The sequence below is a fragment of the Micropterus dolomieu genome, linkage group LG10 (genome assembly GCF_021292245.1).
Source record: "Micropterus dolomieu isolate WLL.071019.BEF.003 ecotype Adirondacks linkage group LG10, ASM2129224v1, whole genome shotgun sequence".
In the NCBI taxonomy this organism is placed as follows: domain Eukaryota; kingdom Metazoa; phylum Chordata; class Actinopteri; order Centrarchiformes; family Centrarchidae; genus Micropterus; species Micropterus dolomieu.
Genome location: NC_060159.1, coordinates 16,922,752 through 16,941,430, shown reverse-complemented (window position 1 = coordinate 16,941,430; position 18,679 = coordinate 16,922,752). Strand labels below are relative to the sequence as shown.

The 18,679-nt window shown below is 39.6% G+C and overlaps 2 protein-coding genes across 3 annotated transcripts in view; one reads left to right on the top strand and one right to left on the bottom strand.

The window, feature by feature from the left end:
- Positions 1 to 1,121: 1,121 nt before the first annotated feature.
- snx3 (sorting nexin 3) lies at positions 1,122 to 15,402 on the bottom strand. The gene is made up of 4 exons (XM_046060533.1): positions 15,214 to 15,402; positions 5,563 to 5,658; positions 5,075 to 5,199; positions 1,122 to 2,005 (listed from the first exon to the last, which is right to left on the bottom strand). The coding sequence occupies exons 1-4, from the start codon at positions 15,373 to 15,375 to the stop codon at positions 1,900 to 1,902; spliced, it is 489 nt and encodes a 162-aa protein (XP_045916489.1). The 5' UTR covers positions 15,376 to 15,402; the 3' UTR covers positions 1,122 to 1,899.
- Positions 15,403 to 15,662: 260 nt separating this feature from the next.
- afg1lb (AFG1 like ATPase b) overlaps positions 15,663 to 18,679 on the top strand; it is a 36,080-nt gene continuing 33,063 nt past the window's right edge. Inside the window, exons 1-2 of one of the 2 annotated variants that reach the window (XM_046060530.1) lie at positions 15,663 to 16,339; positions 16,585 to 16,910. In XM_046060530.1, the coding sequence (XP_045916486.1) occupies positions 16,237 to 16,339; positions 16,585 to 16,910 (429 nt within the window). In that variant the 5' untranslated portion in view covers positions 15,663 to 16,236. The remainder of the gene's footprint in view (positions 16,340 to 16,584; positions 16,911 to 18,679) is intronic. The other variant, XM_046060529.1, reaches the window with a different exon arrangement.

The following is an 18,679-nucleotide window of genomic DNA, read 5'->3' as shown; positions in this document are numbered from 1 at the left end:
ACTTTATAACAGTACAAAACACGTGCTTAAGTAATTAATAACCAATGTAAGCTTCATGATAATTTAATGTGGAAAATATCATGAACTCCTGTTCCTCACCATTAAGACATGATCCTGACTGAGTTTGTGTTATTTGTTATGGTTTCATGGATCATTAATTTATGATAGTTCTTTTAAAATTAGTAGATATATTAATGTGTATGACACCATATTAGCTGGATCCAGTAACATAAAAAAAACTTTCAGAGCTATGCATTTGTGCAGACTCTCTGAAAGCAGAACACAGTTTTTCATAAAAATATAAAGCTGTTTTTATCAAACTGGTATGTCACATTTACAGGATTTGGGGACACACGTTTAAAACATAATGGCCAGACATGTTTAAGCTAACAGAATGGCCACAGGCCTATCAAATAAAGTGACTACTGAGTGTAACTAAGATACATTAAGCGTTTATCATTACTTACTCACGAAACATCACCATATCTAACAAATCGCCTGGTTGACATGTGTCCCTTTATGTAAACTCATGTTGTGATACTAATTTTGAAATGATTAGTTAATGTAAATTCATTAAAAGTACAAGTATAATAAGCTGCTGCTCTGCTTCTAGAAGGGATGATCAACTGTATAGATCAGAAATGCCATTTTCTAAGTAACTGGACTCAAGTTCATTTGGTGTCATAGAAATTCATGTATGAACAAACTGCAAATTAACAATAATTTGTTGATGATCTATAAACCGTTAGCTAATTACATAAACCCACAGTGACTTTAATTAATTAATTAATGCATTACATGATCACAATTCATACGTTGTTTATACATTATTAAGTATGCATTTTTTACCCTTATTATAAAGTGTTACTGATTTCCCTTTAGAAGGCACCTACTCTATTCTAAATAAAAACTCAGGACTGTTTTAATAAACTCTGTAATTAGCCAACAGCCTAATCGTATTTGTAATGAAGATGACAGAATATGTATTTATTGAACAGTAAATGTAATAATACATTTGTGATATTTGGAATGGTTGTGGGCAGCTTGCAGTAGTTGACTATCCCATGTTGAGCATTAGACAGGTCAAGAGTCCAAAATCAACAAATGTAATAATGCTCAGAGACATTTCACCTATTTTATTGGAAAATCTTCAAAATAAACAAAAATGGCACAGCAGTATACAAATCTCAAAATGCATATAGCCAGTAGAAATACTGTAGTTCCCTCTGTGTAAATTACTTTTTTCTTGCTAGAAAATCATTGTGATAACTGGGCAAGTGCTGGTTGATATTCTCTCATACACACACACACACACACACACACACACACACACACACACACACACACACGCTTCCTTTTGAAGACAGGATCAACCAAGTGTGATTTGAAAGTCAAGGCCCATCAAATATACAGTGTGTGTGTACATATATAAGTGTATGTGTGTGTATGTGTGCTTAGTTATGGTGAGCAACATGCCAGTAAAGGATATTTATATAATGGGAAACCCTGTGGGTCTTTACAAGAGCTTTGCATACATAGAACGCTCATTCAATGTTACTATATAAATGAATATACTCAAGACATAGCTAAATGATAAATACATAATATATCCATGTTAGTGGCATTTCCAGACAAAGAGAAATTACTATAAATAACTTTCAACCACAGTTATGTGTCGAACATTCTCCAATTAGAAAGTGAAAACAAACACCGATCAGGGTCACTAATTAAACGAAAAGAAGCAGTGAACAATATTACTTTGGGTGGGAGGGGAAGTTGACATTGAAATGTTTATTGTCTGAGAGAAACCTGTAGTAGTGAAGAGAGCTTTGGGTTGTTGGGCCACGCTGGGCTGAGCAGGGCCGAGCCAGACCGGGCCAAGCAGAGCCATCCTTTTATTCAGGCTTGTCTTATTTTGGATGGGGTGTAGCTCTTGTCCACAGACTCGTCCTGTAAAAACATGTGCAGGCATCGTTCGTTCTGAGCTAGTGGGTGGCCTGCCACTCTGAAACAGACAAAAAGCAAAAGACAACGCTTGATGAAGTGGACACGAGAACACACAGAGGTTGGCAGGAGCATTGCACTTACTTTAAGAAACCTGGGAAAAGATTTAGCATTGATGACCAAATTGGAAAAATACAAACAAGTCAAGGAATCACTTGTAATGTGGTGGAAGTGAGGCAAGGGGTCATTTAACAGTTTCACCTTTTTGTGTTAACGTAAGAGTTGCCACCTCTATACGTGTTTATACAGGAGATTTAAAAAGTTACAAAAAGAAAAGGAAAGCAGTAAAAACAGAAGTGTCATTCTACAGGTTTAAGTTAAGATATTTAGTTCCTTGATGTCTGAATGTATGTCCTTTCACTGATTTGCTAACCAAAGGCTACAGAGTTAAACCACCACCCCAAACATCTCCCAATGTTTCATATCATGACAGTACAAATTCACCTAACATGTTGCTCTGATACAAGTTCTTAATTTATGCCCAGTGTAATCTGTCAATGTATCAATTATGTAAAACATGATGCTCATTAATATTCACGCCCAAAAGATAGAAACTGTAGCCTATTGTGTAGATAATTAGTATTTATTTTTGTTTGCCTTTATTTAATAACCGACAGTATAGACATACACAGTGTGCCAACTCTATAGTTATTTATAGTATGGACTTTATACTTATCATAGCATACTGTTTTTGCAGTTCATATACAATAAATGAACATACTTTTACAAAAGGAAATGACACAATACTCAAACTGTGACTCTAATATGCCACTGCCAAATGTTTTCCCAAAAAGTTATATTTATTTTCTGGAGGCTCCAGGAGCCGTTTCACCAACATCCACAATTACCTTCAAATTTCTCAATTTCCACTGTGCGAAGCATTATTGTGGAATAGTGTCTAACAACAGCACACTCAGAAATAAAAGGGTTTATGCTATCCTGTGTTTAAAGTGCCAACTGTGAACTGCAACGTCCCATGTTACATATCATCTCTCTTCTGTTTCTATAATAAAAAGGCACAAACTGTGAAATACATCCGTTTTCTTTTAGTATACTGACTTGTTCAGAGTATATGTTATTTAGTCACTTTTCCAGTGCGAAGACATAACATACTCAAAACCTGCTTGTATACAATATAGTATAGGGTATGGATATGGGACACATTGTTTAACAATCTCTGCAAAAAGGGATGCCTGTTTGTCATTGATGAAGAGGCTTACTGACATTTTGAAAACCTTCACCATATATACTGACTAGCAGCCCAGAGACAACTGTAGATGTCACATACAGCAATCAGCTATTTACATCAGCCACATGACTACTGTGCATTTAATATAACTCTTACACACACTGGTTTATGGATGTGGACGTGTGGCCACAAGCTTTTATTACTGTAAAGTTTTCTCTCATCTCCAAACTATAAAAAAGCAAGTGTCAATAAAAACTTCTGGAGGGGAAAGACGCATCAAGAATAAAAGATTCACAGGAGGTTCTGTAAGAGTTTCAACAACCAGTAAAGTAGTCAAAGACGACAAACTACCATTTGAAGTCACATTCAGGAGCAAGTGGGGAACTTCTGTTATACAACATAAGTTAAAGTAAATGAGGTTTACTTTTGTAACTGGGCTGTTCCCCAATATCTATATTTATATTGTGGTATGATTAACTTGAATTAATCTGTACTTTATATCACCTTCATTTCAGCTGTAGGTTATCACTACATCCACAAAATACTGTATGTTTGAAGATGTGTTTAGCTCTGTTAAAGCCACTTTGACATCAGGCTTCCCTGAATGTCCCTTCACATGACGTAAAGGAGCTTAATGAGAATGAGCCAGCGCACCTGAGACCCTAAAAGATCTAATTTTTCAAATGGTAACTTTCTCAGAACAAATCAACATGATGACATTGTACATATGCATGCATCTTAACCTCTAATGGGAAATATTTTGGACAAATTAAGCTGCCCGGGGGGAGGCACTCAGAACGCACAGGTCAAATACCGATCACTGTGCAATCAAGCTTGCCTCCAACAAATGCTGTTTAATAGGTTTTTGGAAATGTTGACATTGAGGACAAGGTGCAGCACAAGCATGTTGCAATCTCAAGGCCTTGCCTGCTTTTTGAAGTGGGTATGTAGCCTATCTTTTTTACCTGAACCATGAATTATGTTTGACTAGCCTAATCAAAAAGTGATGTTATCTCCTCTCCTCCTTCTCACTTGTTTCACAGCAACAATCATGTTTACCATTCCGAAAGATTTCCTCTTCACAATGCACTCAATCACAGATGAAACAATGCACCCCGCCACATCGGCCAGTATTAAGTCTGAACAATGATATGATCAACAGCAGTGCTTCATTCATAGGAAGCAATGGGGGGGAAAAAATCTTAATTACCAACACATTCTCATCTTCTTTTAAAAAAATAAAAAAATAAATATATATATATATATATATATATATATATTTTAATTTTCTCAACTGTCTTTGCACACTTAATATTCCAACAGGAAACATTGATGCATTTGCACATGAAACAAAGATAATGGCCAAGTCTGCAATCAAAGCAAATAATTACAATCACACTGTAACTTTTATTGTTCTGCAGCTGAAAATGGGGACATGCTGGATCAAAAATAAGCAGAGGTACACACACCATCCCATAGAACCACGCGCTGTAATTTGAGCTGCAATTATCATAAATTACACATCAACAATAAAACAAATGTGGGAAAAATTATGTTGTGGGGGTGCGCTCGAGTCCTCTCTGGTTGTTCTTGTCCTTTGCGAGGTAATTATAAAAGAGAATTAAGAGGGATAGTGTGAAAAAGACCTGTTTGTCTCTGCAGGTTCAGTTTGTTAACAATATGAAGAGAAGTGAAAAAGTTGAATCTACTTATTGCACAAAGTGTTTCATTGTTCTTAACAGTTAAAATAATTCCTCGCTAAGGTAGGAGCTGCAAACGACTGCAACTACAAAGACAAAATTGTAAAGAATGAATTGTTTTCACCTCACCACGAAGTAGCGGAAGAACGGCGAAGGACGAAGAAGATGTGGAAAGGCTTACTTGTTGAGAAACTGCTCCAGACCCTGTCTACGCTCCTCGATGAAAGAGTCATCAAATATCCCATCATCCCCTCGAAACGGAAGCTGCCGGATAAAAGCTTTTCCTGGGAGAGGTGGGACGACCACCTGAGATAAAAGAGCACCCACAGAAAGACAATATAGCAGCAGTTAAACAGGCATAAATAATTTATTAATTAAGAGAGTAAAGCATTTTTAAAATCATCTTATAGTGACTACATAGAGCAGAAGTTTTACATTGACTTCTGAGGCTAAAAGCGAGCTATGTTATGTTCCTCATTAATAGCAGGACAAAGAACACAGACCACATTTAGGTCGCATCTTCATTTACAAACTGCAAAGCTTCATAAAATATTTTAAGAACTTTCTGTTCTATACAAAAATACTGCATATGTGGTCAATGCTGTACATGCAGATTTGATACGCCAAGTACTCAAGAGCCTTTGTGTTGAGTTCACCTCAATGGCTCACCTTGCTTTCCCTCTCCAGCTCCGCTCTGAGCCACTCAAAGTCGCTGTACCGCCTCCGTACACAGGACTCCTTCAGCTTGAAGATGGGTAGGTTGGTCTGTGGACACACGGGCAGCAAACGGACACAAGTGTCACTTTTAAGTGTTGCCTTCATTTACTACTTCATTTATTGTATGTAGTGCTTCTATTTAATATTTTCCCAGTGTTTCCCATTAATTAACAAGACCTTGGTGGCCCGCCACAGCCTAATTTGCTCTGCCATAGTTTTAAAATAAACCAAAAAATATTTTTACACATCTTATAACATTTCAGACTTCTAAAGTTGTGTTTTGTGGGTGCTGCTGTAAGCTTGCACGCTCACATACTTTGGCATCTGACTCAAGACAACCACTTTTATTTTGAGGTAACTAGTGTTGTGGTAACAAGTGTTGCAGTATGAGAGTCCTACCTGAAGAGAGGCTATAAAGTCTTCATGTTATGCAATATGAGAACCACATACAACACAATTTATCAGATTGGGTCAGACTTGATGAATATAGAGCAAGGATACACGCGACAATGCCCGGTTTTCAAAATAAGAAAAACATTAAAATTAATTTGTTGAATTTTGTTTCCATTTCATCACCATTTCTAGCTATAAAATGGTTTATGATCAAATAGTTTCCTAGAGCACAACATTGTAGAGTGCAAAGTTCTTCATAGATAGGCTCTTAATTTTGCACAAAATTAATACATTTAACTTTAAAATGTACAAAAACAAATTCTGGGGGGACCCCCGAGAGGGTCCGAGGCCCACCCACCATAGTCTCTTAAAATCCTGTGGGAAACACTGTTTTCCTTATAGATTTACTAGCCATTATTTTTTTTCTATTCATTGTTTCATCAGTAAAACATCAGAAAATGGTGTCTGCCACAATTTCCAAGAGCCCCAGTTGACGTCTTTAATAATTTTGTCTCTAAAACCCAAATATGTTTCATTCATAATGCTTGTGTTTGAAAACCAACCAGAAAATGTTTTGGCAGTTTTGCTTGATAAATGACACAATTACACAATCAATTAGTCAACTGATTTTTTTTAACTGATTCAGCTCTAACTATATGTATATAGTGAACGGTTGCTCTTGCCACACTTTATTGCAATAATTTCTTGACACATGATGGCTCTTTTATGCAAGCGAGGCATGTAGATAATGAGGCGTGCCAATATAATAAAATAATTGATACTTCTACTCAGAGATGAAACAACTAAACAAAATGGATCAGCAACTATTTCAGTCAAAAATGCCAAACAATTGCTTGAACCTTCTCAATGGTGAATATTTGCTCCTTTCCTTTGAACTGAATATGTTTCACACTGATTGTTGGACAAAACAATAAAATTTAAGAGATAACCTTCGACTTTAGGAAATTGCATTATTTTCTGACTTTTGATAGACCAAACAGTGAATCGACTGATTGAGAAAATAATCTAACTTTATGTCAGGCTCACAGGAACACCTTGGCCTGCATGATGCCATTTATACCAAAAGAAAGGTTGTTTTGGGTAATGTAATCAGTGTAACTACCAGTAAGGTTAGTTTCTCCGGAGACTTAACTAGTAATGTCTCAGTACTGTGGCTTTAAAAACACCTTGAATGAGGTTTTAAACAGTGTCAGAATGGTTAATGTAGACCCCCACTATAGACTGTTAACAGACAACTCCCAACCAATCAGGGTTTGCACTTCCTGTGGAATTACTATAAATAGCTAAACAATTATCACTAGAAAACAGGAGGGAGCGATTAGGCCAACTTCAGGAAAAAGACAGTGAAAGGTTTTATTGTATTGGTTTTGTGCTTAGCCTTGTGTTATCTACTCTGACTTTATTAAAGGAGAAGAAAGAATGAAAAACAAAAGACCCCTTCAAATTGAATCAAACTGAATGGAAAAATTGAAATTGGCCTCCAGGCAAAAAAAAGTTCACTTATGTTTTGCTCACCAAGGTCTGCTGCACTCCAAATGTTTTGCCATTTATTGTGTGTTCTTGTACACCAATGCACAGATGTGTGCGTAATTCTAAGTTGCTGTCGATGAGCACTTGAGAGCGAATTTCATATTAAAAAGGAGAGATGTTTTGACATTGACAAAAAGCATTGAGCAAACAGCACATTACAGCACAATGCCAAACCTCTTCACTAGTCCTGACAGCACATGGCCATCCCATGACAATGTACAAACACGGGGGAGAGTGAATGAGCATTTCATTGGTAGGCCACGTTCACAGAAGGTCAGAATGCATAGTGGAAGGAATCACAGGAGCAAAGCAATTGAGCAAGTAGGTGCAGCATAAATACAGTGTGAGCAGCAGACTGATCGATGGGCAGAGGACTGTGACTGTGCGCCGTAGTGGGGATGGAGAGTTAACTAGAAGGCTGAGTAAATGGCTGAACAAAAGAGAAAAGGAGTGGGTGTACATGGTCATAAAGGAAGAGCAGGAAAACTGGAGGGTTTGGGAGCTTCATCTGGTCTGTGCAGACTAATTGAGGAGGAGGGAGAGCAAGAGTAGCCTTTTCACTCTCACGGTCTCTGCCTTTCAGTCTCTTTCCTCTTTATTTCCCTTGCTTTGCGATAATAAGTCAGATTTTCTGCCCTTGAGGCTCCTCTTATGGAGGTTTCAATGGGGAAAACGCAAGCGTTCGCTTCTTTCCCTCTTTGCCCCGTCCTCTCATACGTCTTCAAAATTATCGATCCTGCCCATATTTGGTGGGAAAATGAAAACTCATTTGATAAAATCTTTGACAACTGGAGCTGCCTGTTAACTGACATGACTGCGGTTTCATGTTTGACTGTAAAACAAATGTTACCTGGGGACATCATTAAGAGAGAATCTGGGCCAAAATCTAAACTCAGTTGACAGTTTGTGGCACGAAGTTTAGGATGTTCAGTTTTTGTTGGAACTGTATAGCACCACCCAAAACTACCTCCTCTAAAAAGAATAAATAAAAAGGCTGAATCAGCACCTCTCTAAAAACAGAACATTATAGCCTTTCATGAAGGTAGGATCTGTTACAGGACTGTTTGTATGTATTATACTGCATTAGCTAGGCGTACCTAATAAAACTGGCAAATGAGCGTACAATAATTTTACTTGAGTTGACAAAAATAATTGAGGATTGGCTCAGATTACAAGATAGATTACAAGATATTGGGGACAATTTAAAAACTCAGTGGAGAGTCTGATCTGTGTCCTTGGTCACAAGTCATAAGACTTGCTGACTTGTTGATAATTCCTGATCTGCAGCTTGTGCTCGTTTATAAAGGGCAGGCCCAACAGACTAACTATCCTGCACATGTGAAAGCCATTGTAGCGGGAATTAAGCACTTTAAACATATGATTTAATTTGGTTTCTTTATGACATACTGTACGTTACACTCTACAGCATATTACTGTTACACGGTCCAAACCTGCAGTGATTTCCGGTTACTGACTATTCTGCATCGAGACATAATCGTGAGGTATCTAAGAATTTTTTCCCCCACCCCTAGGAAAGGCTGGTAAAAACGCAGCTAAAAGAGCCGCTGTATTGAAAGGGGCAGAGAAAACCTGAAGGTGACACAGAAAGTACTACATGCATTTGTATGTGACATATAAAGGAGGGTTGTGTCTGAGAAATACTAATACAATAAAAATGAGGCGTGGCTAGCACTGGAAAGATGTTTAATTTAACAGCTGATAAGTATCCCCTGTTACCACCTGATGTCAAAATCTGGTAAGGTTTTCAGACTATTGGTTAATTAGGCCTCTAACTTCGGTGTTAGTTGTAACATGAAAGCTGTTTTGCTCTCACCCCATGACACGAGTTTTGCCACTAGCCTTGCAGTTCTTTTTCTAAACAAACAATTTTATATCCATTTATTTGTGACCTTTCAAAAATATCAAAACACAGGCAGAAACCAGACTGTAGAAATCCAAAATATAATTTTTAAAACTGTACAATAATAAAGTCTTGTTTACTATGATTAAAACCATAACATCGGTAAATACATTGGCTCTGATGATAGTTGCATTAAAAGGAGTATTTCCTTACTATGGTTATAATGAAATGGGTGTCTATAAACTCACTGCCACTCCCTCTTTCCCACTGCGTCTTTATGTAACTTACCAACCCTGAAAACGTCCCTTTCCCACTTATTTCAAGTTCTCTCCAGGTGAAGTTGTCAATGAGCCCCTCACTCCTCCCCTTTTCTCAGGTCACAGGAGAAGTGGATTATCTTAGCTTTATCACCGCAGCGCTCTAGTATTAACTCCACTCTCCCTTCACCGCGCTCTGTCCCTGCTGCGTCATGTTACCTCACAGCATGGAGCGCCGCAAAGTTAATCCCCACCACAACAGATCACAGTTACAGGTAATCTGCCACCGCCGTGACTCTAATCCCATCATGTGCACACAGAAAACACTTAAGCACGCGCAAGCACACACTGACGTGCATGAAGTATGCACAGGTGTTAAGTATAAAGATTTGACCAGTCACACAGTTAACAATGTAAATATAATACCCAAGGCATTTTAGCCTGTTTGTACACACACACAGTCGAACTCGGACCCACTCATCTCTGCACAATGAAGCTAGCAGTGAGAGTGTAAGGAAAGAAAAGTCACCTGGCCTTTCAATCCTGTTGCCCTCTCAAACCCTATGATTAAGAGATTGGCCTTGCAGGACATGGGGAGGAATGAAAACAAGAGAACTGAAAAATGAGAGGTCTCACTCACTCTCTGTCTCTCACACACATACACAGAAAGAGGCGGTGCGTGAGAGCTCGACGAGTCAAAGATCAGGTTTCCCTAGCCTCTGTTCTCTTCACGGCTGGTTAGAGGTTAGGGCCTTGGTGTCTCAACTTACTGGCCCCTGCAGTGATTGGGACATGGGACCAGCCCACACCCAGCTGGGTCTTAGCATTTCATTAATTGTCAAAAAGGCACACTTTTCCTTTCTCACCTTCACTAAGGAACAGAATAAAAGATAAAGAAAGAAAGGAAGGTAAAATAAACCTAAGTTAGCAAAAACTCAAAGTCAAATAAACACACAAATAAGGAACTATGGTTGTACTAAAAGCAAGTGTAAAAGAGAAAACACTGTTCTTTAAGAAAAAAAAACAGAAAAAGGAGCATAAAGCTAGATGTACCTCCTTCAAAGTAGACCTCCTGGCTTCACTTTCCATTATGAGTGTGCAAGGTGCAATCTACGCTCCATAGGAAGAGCATGTGATTCATAATGAGTGGGACACAATACCATAGGCTCATTGAAAACGGGTTGAAAAGAGGCAGAACCCTTAAAAACTGAGAGACAGAGAAAGAGCGAGAGAGAGGGGGGACAAAGATCACTCATCTCCTGAGAGAACAGTTCAAGGCCACCATGCATTAGCTTTTAGCAGGATGGATTAAGTCAAGTTTGAGAGTGAGCATCCTAAACCTCCCCCATGGCCCCTTCTTACCCCTCCCATATACTCTCCTTTCAGAATAATAGCATAAAAAATAGCAACATAATACCATCTCATTGCATCATATTCCAAATTGGGGGGGGGGGGGGAGACGGGGAACAAAAGCGTTGGGGCTGTAGGTCTTTTGCTCTCGCCTCTCCATGTACTCTCACACTCGTTCTCTCGCTTGCCGGCCCCTGCGGCCTGACAGCCTACCCTCTCCCCGACTCGCCTAGCTGGCAAAAAGCTGCTTTGTTGCCATAGTATCAACTCCCACTTTTGATACTGTCATTTCAAGTAGGATATGGTAGCCTTGATACAATATGTTCCCTATTTCCATTAAAATAGTTGTCGAAGAGGATGCTGTAGACTTTGGATTACACTTGACTGTGCCTGACAAGCCCCCCCCCGACACACCCACTCCCCATCTCTCCCCATTTTATTAATGACCAAAGCCCCCCGCCCCAATGCCCAAATGGAAAAGAAAAAGAAAGAGAGAGAGAGAGAGAAAGAGAGAAAAAGAGGGGCTATGGGAGTAGAGAAGAGGAGGGGTGGAAGACTGAGTGAGAGTGCGCGACAGAGCTATAAGAGGCCTTTTATGTACTCCTATCCATAAACAAAGTGAGATCCCAAAGTTCGCTCCCCTGAATGTGCTCTCTGGATGAGATGGGAACCAACTAAAGACAAGAAAATTTGATAATACCCCCCCCCCCCCCCCCCCCCCCCCCCCCCCCCCCCCCCCCCACACACACACACACACACCAACTCCAACCCCTGAGCGTCCAAACAAATACACTATGCTGCTTGAGAGGGTCCTCTCAAACCAGCAACAGCCCAAAAACATTAAGGTGATATGATAGGACTCTGCAGAATAACTGTCCATTAGGAACCTGAAAAACACATGGAGAGGCAGAAAAGAAAAAACAACCAAACCTACCAGCTTCCTGTGGTCTATTAGCCATCTCAGAAACTAGCCTACGCTTAAAGCGAAGGGATTTAGATGAGAACAAAAATCCATTGTTTCAAAGTGACCCTGGACATTACGAGTCTGCTCAGGCAAAATGAGATATCCGCCTCCCTTCAGTATAAACTTAGCTTCCACCTCTTTAAAAACCTGACTGAAAGAAGTAGATCCCATTGATTTTGAACACAAAATGGAGGCCCGGCTGTCAACAAGTGACCGCGTAACCTGCCTAGCAGTCACTGTAACCAGTTGGCTTCAGAAAATGATAATCCAGTCTTCACACGACTTGTTTCACCACTTAACTTCACGAACATTCAGACACAAAGACTCAAAAAAAAAGTGCATAAGCTGATTTTCACAGAGTCAAGACCAATTTTACAATCTTATAAAAAGAATGAGAGCGTGTTCCAATACTATACAGTAAATCATATATAGATATCACAGGGACTTCAAAAACCACACTGTGAACTAGGCAACTGACTGCACACAGCTGGGAGTGAAATGGGATAAGTGGGCAATGGGGTAAAGGCTAGCAAGGGGGTAGCTTTTTGCCCTCCCATGGGTGGGGGGTGGGGGGTGGGGGTAAGGATGGAGAATAAATGCTTCAGCTCCCCCACACTTTGGCCAGTTTCATTCTTCTCTTCTCTCAATGAGGGGATTAGGCAGACTCTCTCAGTGTGGCCACAAGGGCTCTCTCGATTTCAGATGGATAGCGGGACAGCAATGAGAACAGGAGACAAGGGAATGAGTTCTAAAAACAAACTGTGTTGCATGGTTAGATGATAAAATTAAAGTAGATCTAAATATTATAGGTGCGATAGAAGAAAAAAAAAGAGCAAAGCACATGCTATGCATTCCAGGCCGAGGCATTGTGGCCAACGCTCTTAACATGCTGGAGATGGAGTAAAATGCTTCTAAAGAAATCTGAAGAAAGGAGAAGGAGAGAAGCAAAGCAAAGTTGACACCACGTTTGTTGAGAAGTGAGGGATGCGCCACTTATTCTGTGGTATTATGCAAAGCAGGGTCACACAGGGCTATGAGGTGCACAATAATGCTGATTACACGCATATGCTAATTATTACACGCTAATCAAGTACAGTAGCCTTATATTCAACGCTAATGCCTGGAGACGGCTTCTCTTCCCTCGACCCATTTCTTTAAGGTAAAGGGAAACTATAAATACTTTAAGGGTGCTGAACAATCTAAATACTCCAGGCCACTAACTACAGGGGTGTCAGTCAAGTGAAATGACAATTTAAAAGATAAGAGATGAGGCAATCAGATGAGCCTAGTGACTGCCTGACAATTGCAGACTCTCAATACAGCCTACACATAAAAAAATATAAATTAAATAAACTTTTAAATAAAAAAAAAAAAAAAAAAACATACAGTCGAGTCCCTCAAAGAGCTCAATTTATGCTAAATTGTATGTGGTGACAAACGTGATGAAAAAAAAAGACACAAATGACTGAATTTTTTTTGGGGGGGGAGACATAATCGAAAATAGTGGCATTTAAAAGACAAAGAATGCAACTTTTTCTTAGCCATTTGTGTCGGCTATGTATTGGATCAAGACTCTTACACCTGGTCATGGTGTTACTGAGCACTAACATTGACAATTCCTCTCAGTCCTATAGGCCGCTTGCTCTGGAGCTTTCACCCATTTCACACGGTCTTCATCAGCACATGGAGTTTGCTTAGTTTCCATTGAACTGTAGATATTCTAACTTTCTGTTGTTCTGAACACCTCTAGGATTTCTCATCAACGTTGGCCACATTTGAACACTTACAACCTGATGACAAATGAGCAAAACTATCTGCAGATAAAAAGTGTGTGATATGGTCAAAAGCGCCAAAAGAAGTGGGTAAGTAGACCTTGAGATCATTTTTCTCCCCCCAATAATTTAGAGTGCTCATCGTCTGCTAGTTGTTCATTCTTTGAAGTACAAAGTAGCGCTGTTAAAACATGGTCATACATATTTTTTAAAGCTGATTCGGTTTAATTTTGAAATTGTGCGTGTCTGACAGAAAAATGAACATGATACAGGATCTATGTTTGGTAATAGCTAGGATTGTCTAACCATTAATTTCCTCACAGATTGCTCAATAATGCCAAATTTTGGGATATTATATAACCAATAGTCTAATATGTGAGATTTAATAAGCATTTAACAACCGATCATGTTTCTTTAGACCACCTAATAACTGCTTTACCAAATGATGACAGGAAAATCTGTAAGACAAAAAGCATTTGTTCTTCTCTACAAGTTCTTCAGTAGAGTTAAAGGAAGGAAGTGTGTCGGGAGGGGGGGGGACTGGAAAGGACCAGGCATCCTGTCTTCAGTTCCACAGAAGCTGACTTACTGAGTTATGTTCCCCTTTGGCCTAGTACTAGAGTATAACTTTGGATGGCTTTTGATGAATGGACAGCCAAGTCAGCACAGCTACAAACTAAAGCATTCTTAAACAAACCAACACCCCCCACTAAAGTAAGATTATAATGATGTGTGTATGGAAAGAGAGGCCTACCATCATGTTGGGTAGGTCATTAATAACCCTAAGTGTGACCAATCTTATCTATTCTTTGCGGTCAGAAAATGGGGTGTGGCTGGAGTTCAGCTCTAAATTGTTCAGGCAGGCTTTAACTTTTTGGAGGAGTTATTGGATCATGTTTTATTCAGCTTACTACACAGGTTCTAGAACTCCAATTTATTTGTAGACGTATAACTTATGTTAACTGGTAAAACAGCTCCACTGTCACGCCACAGTTTGGGGGGGTGGGGGGACACTTGAGGCTAATGTAAACAAATTCCCTTCTAAGGCAGAGCAATAACGTTAGCAATTATTGTGAGAGCAAACATTAGCCAATAGGTTCGCTGTACTTGTTAACATTGTCAAAATCTCTCGACGACTTAACGATAAGTATCGTCTGGTCAAATAACTTAAGCGTTAACGGTTGAACTTTAAAGTTAAACAGCTAACCAGTTTTAGCTAGTTTTGACGAGTGTTACTAGCCTGCTTGCTATCGTTGGCTAAATCGTTTCGAAAATAACATTTTGCTCTTCTTAGATAATCATACACACATTTAACGTTAAATATTGTCTTGTTTGACTGTAGCAATACTGATGTCAATGACTCATAGCTTTCCTTGACTACAGGAAAGACGTTTTTTTAGCTTAGGTAGCTAGCTTAAAAGCTAACGTCATTAGCACTTGTTACAGCAGGCTCACCTTCAGTCTGACTTCATACGTGGTAAATCTGCCTCTGCCGACCCCGATAGTCTCAGGGTTGCTCACATCAATCTCTAGAAAATTACTTGGGGGTCCGTAAGCGTCATTTAAGTTTTGAGGCTTGGAGAAGAGCCTTCTTGTATCAGCTATGGTATCAGCCATTTCTCTCCTGTCCTTCTAGCAGCTTGTAATAGTGTTAAGCTAGCCAGAATACAAACATGTACGTTCCTTTGCTAACCTTCAAAATAAAACATTTTGTAATTATTGTGTCAGCGTGTTAAACGATATAGTGAAAAGTGACACTGCTTTGGAGGCGTTTCTGTAATAAATAATACTTCATATTTATAGTCATACTTTTCCACGCAACGTTATCATTTATACACCTAAAAAGTCTAATTGGAACTTTTATGTTGAAGGCCAATGACCCGAGTTCCGGTGTTGCTCTGTCTCTGACTATCGCTAGCTTCAAAGGCCAGCAGGCTACACTTCCGATCAGCTGAGGTTCAGCTGATGCTGCTGCTCGGCCACCTGCTGCTTGGTTTGTTTACAACCCGCCAGCGGGCACATTGGTCCTAATCACGTTTTTGGACGATATACACTACATAATTTGATAATCATTGTATTTGTATGATCCGGATCAATTGTACTTCGCAATGTAACGTAGGTCTAACTGTTGCTCAAATGTAAAAACCAAAAACGCAGGTGTTCCGACGTTCAGTGTGACTATATTATATACATTTAAAAAAAGAATATTAGGTATTAAAAACAAGCGGATTATTTCATCTTATTGATTAACAACGATATAATTTAATCTTATAAACATCGGGGATCTAGGCTATATGGGTCTAAAATTTGCAACAGTTTCCGTTGTTTACAAGCAAATCAAGAAATCAAGAATCAAGAAATTGGTTATATTTGATGACATACAATCAGGACTTACCACAGTTAAAACCTTTCCATTCTTGTGTTATTCGGTGAATTTGTGTCAAATGACTCAATAAAGTTTTCGCGTTTTGAAACATCATGGCGGCTTACACGGTACCTGCAGCTGCGAGATGGTCAATTCAATGTTTGCTAAATAACACTGTTCTGACATCAACGAAAATTCGCCGTCTGTCAGCCGGTGGTAAGTGGTTTTTCCGTCATGTTGAATGTGGATTGTTTTCAGGTTGAGCTAAGATTAGTGTGTTACAACTTGTCTTCTTAGGTAAATGTTGGGTAACCGCTGGCTGCACCGATAACCTCTGGATTACACTAACTGTAGTGCCTTCTCTTTCCAGTCACGGTTTTATTGCATCTAATAGAATGAAGATATTTTTGTAACAGTTCAGTAACGATTAACAAAGATTACTTTTGCTGTATTACTTCAAGGTTACATTAGTTGGAGGGCATGCAGTTCATCTGCATCATCCTGCTCCTTTGAGTCTCTAGCACCAGATGTTTGTGCCTTCAGTGAAACGGTTGCACACTATGATCGCCTCGTTCAGTGTGGCTCCCTGAGGAAAGATGCTCATCAGAGGGGTGTTTTTCAGCAGCTGTCTCAGCTGCAGCACACACTCAAGAACTACAGTAACAGCATCTACTTGAACCCATCTCCACCGAGGCTGAAGTCAAAAGATGACTGCAGTCAGCTTCCAAAAGATACAGGCTCCCACATCACAACCGCTGAAAACAAAGGTGGTGGATCCGCTGCTAAGGTAAAGAATTATGTTGACACGATGTGCCCTAAACAATAAATGATAGATAATCGAATCATCAACACTCTTCAATAGCAAACTATGTTCACACAGATTAATAATCTCCCACTGAATATAATTGAAGTAGCCTAGTTATCCTCGTGATTTTAATTATTCCTTATTGATATGACATGTAGGCTAATTAGTCTCACCACACCACAGACCTAACCAAAATGACATAATGCAACAAATGCGTCTGAGTCACTGCCAGCAAGGAGCAGAATGAAACATGTGCATAAACAAAACACTTTGAACACATCTCCAATTCTCACTGAGAAACAAGCTTATACTGACTGCCAGCTAGATCACTTCTCTCTGACTTGTTAAGTTGATCTGCTGTGTGTTACTAACACGCAACATAAACTTGTCAGTCTGAATACAAGTAACCCAAAAGCAGACCGGAGACAGAGTGGAATCTAAATGTATTATAACAATGTTAATTTGTAGCAGAGTGGGTGACAGATGAACGGGGCTGGGGTTAGGATTGAATCCTGGGTCCAAACAGTGCGGGCTGGGTATGGCAGACGGGAGAGTTAGGTTGGTGAATCAGGGGGCTTCTCAAGGCTCTTATTTGTCGTTTCCTCGCTCCTCGATCGAACCGGAAGTTGTTCCGCTCCGCCATCTTGCAGGCCGTCCCAAAGCTCTTATTTGCGCTCCAAGGAGCGAGGATAGGTGCGATCTCTGAGGACCTATGAGCGAGGGTACACCAGAGCATCCTTCGCGAAAGTCTTTTACTGACCAACACGCCCCCTTTTTCGGTAGCTGTTAAACTCAAGTGTATCGCTGCAAAGTCTTATGAGTTGTTTTATGATTCACTGTCCTGTTAAAATCTGTCTTCATTGTAGGTCTGAACAACAAAAGCCCCACACGCAACTTTATTTAGCCTATTTATTAGAAAGTTTTCTTTCTTTTACATCAACTTTTATAATGGAGACAATTAAAGTCAGAGTTTTACATCATTTATCGTCATTTCTATTCAGTGAGGCTGGTCATTCCTGTGTTTAGTCCAAATATAATAAAACATAGTAGGCCTAAACACGTAAGAAGTCGGTCAAGTCACTAAACTGCACCAAAGTAGGCTATCTAATGAAGCGAGCAAAGCATCTGATTAAAGCAGCCGGCAGCTCCGCGAGTAAAATCAGCTGATGAATGAAAGCGCTGCTGCGCTAAAAAATCGTTGGATTGATATGATGGAACGCAGTGATGATCGGTGACGAGTGATGGGACATGCAAATAAAATGTATGTAGTAGTGTTAAAGGATAGGCTATCAGAAGAGGGGGGGGAAACGGGAAGCCTAAAACTGAGCGTCAACTTTGATACAGGTTAGCCTACATAATTTCAGTTTCCCTGAAAATCTAGGATAGTAAATCCCAAGACACCATGATCATATTCTGGATTATTCAATAACGAATTTACAATCAGAATCTCTGCCTCTGAGTAAGACATACAGTAGCCTAAATAACTTCATGTGCAGATGTTTGTTAAACAGGTAACAGAATCATGCTGCTCTGCACTGATAACTGAGAGACTTTATTAGTACCAACACAGTGCAGGCACAAATTCCATCAAAAGTCTCTACAGCTGTTAGAACCGACTGACAGCTGATCCACCTGTCATCAGAAACGGACGTCGCTTCACGTGACGCTTCGAGAGAGAGAGAGCGAGAGCGAGAGAGCCATTTTACCCATTTTTAATAGTTACAAAATCAATCGAAAATCAGCGTGTGGGG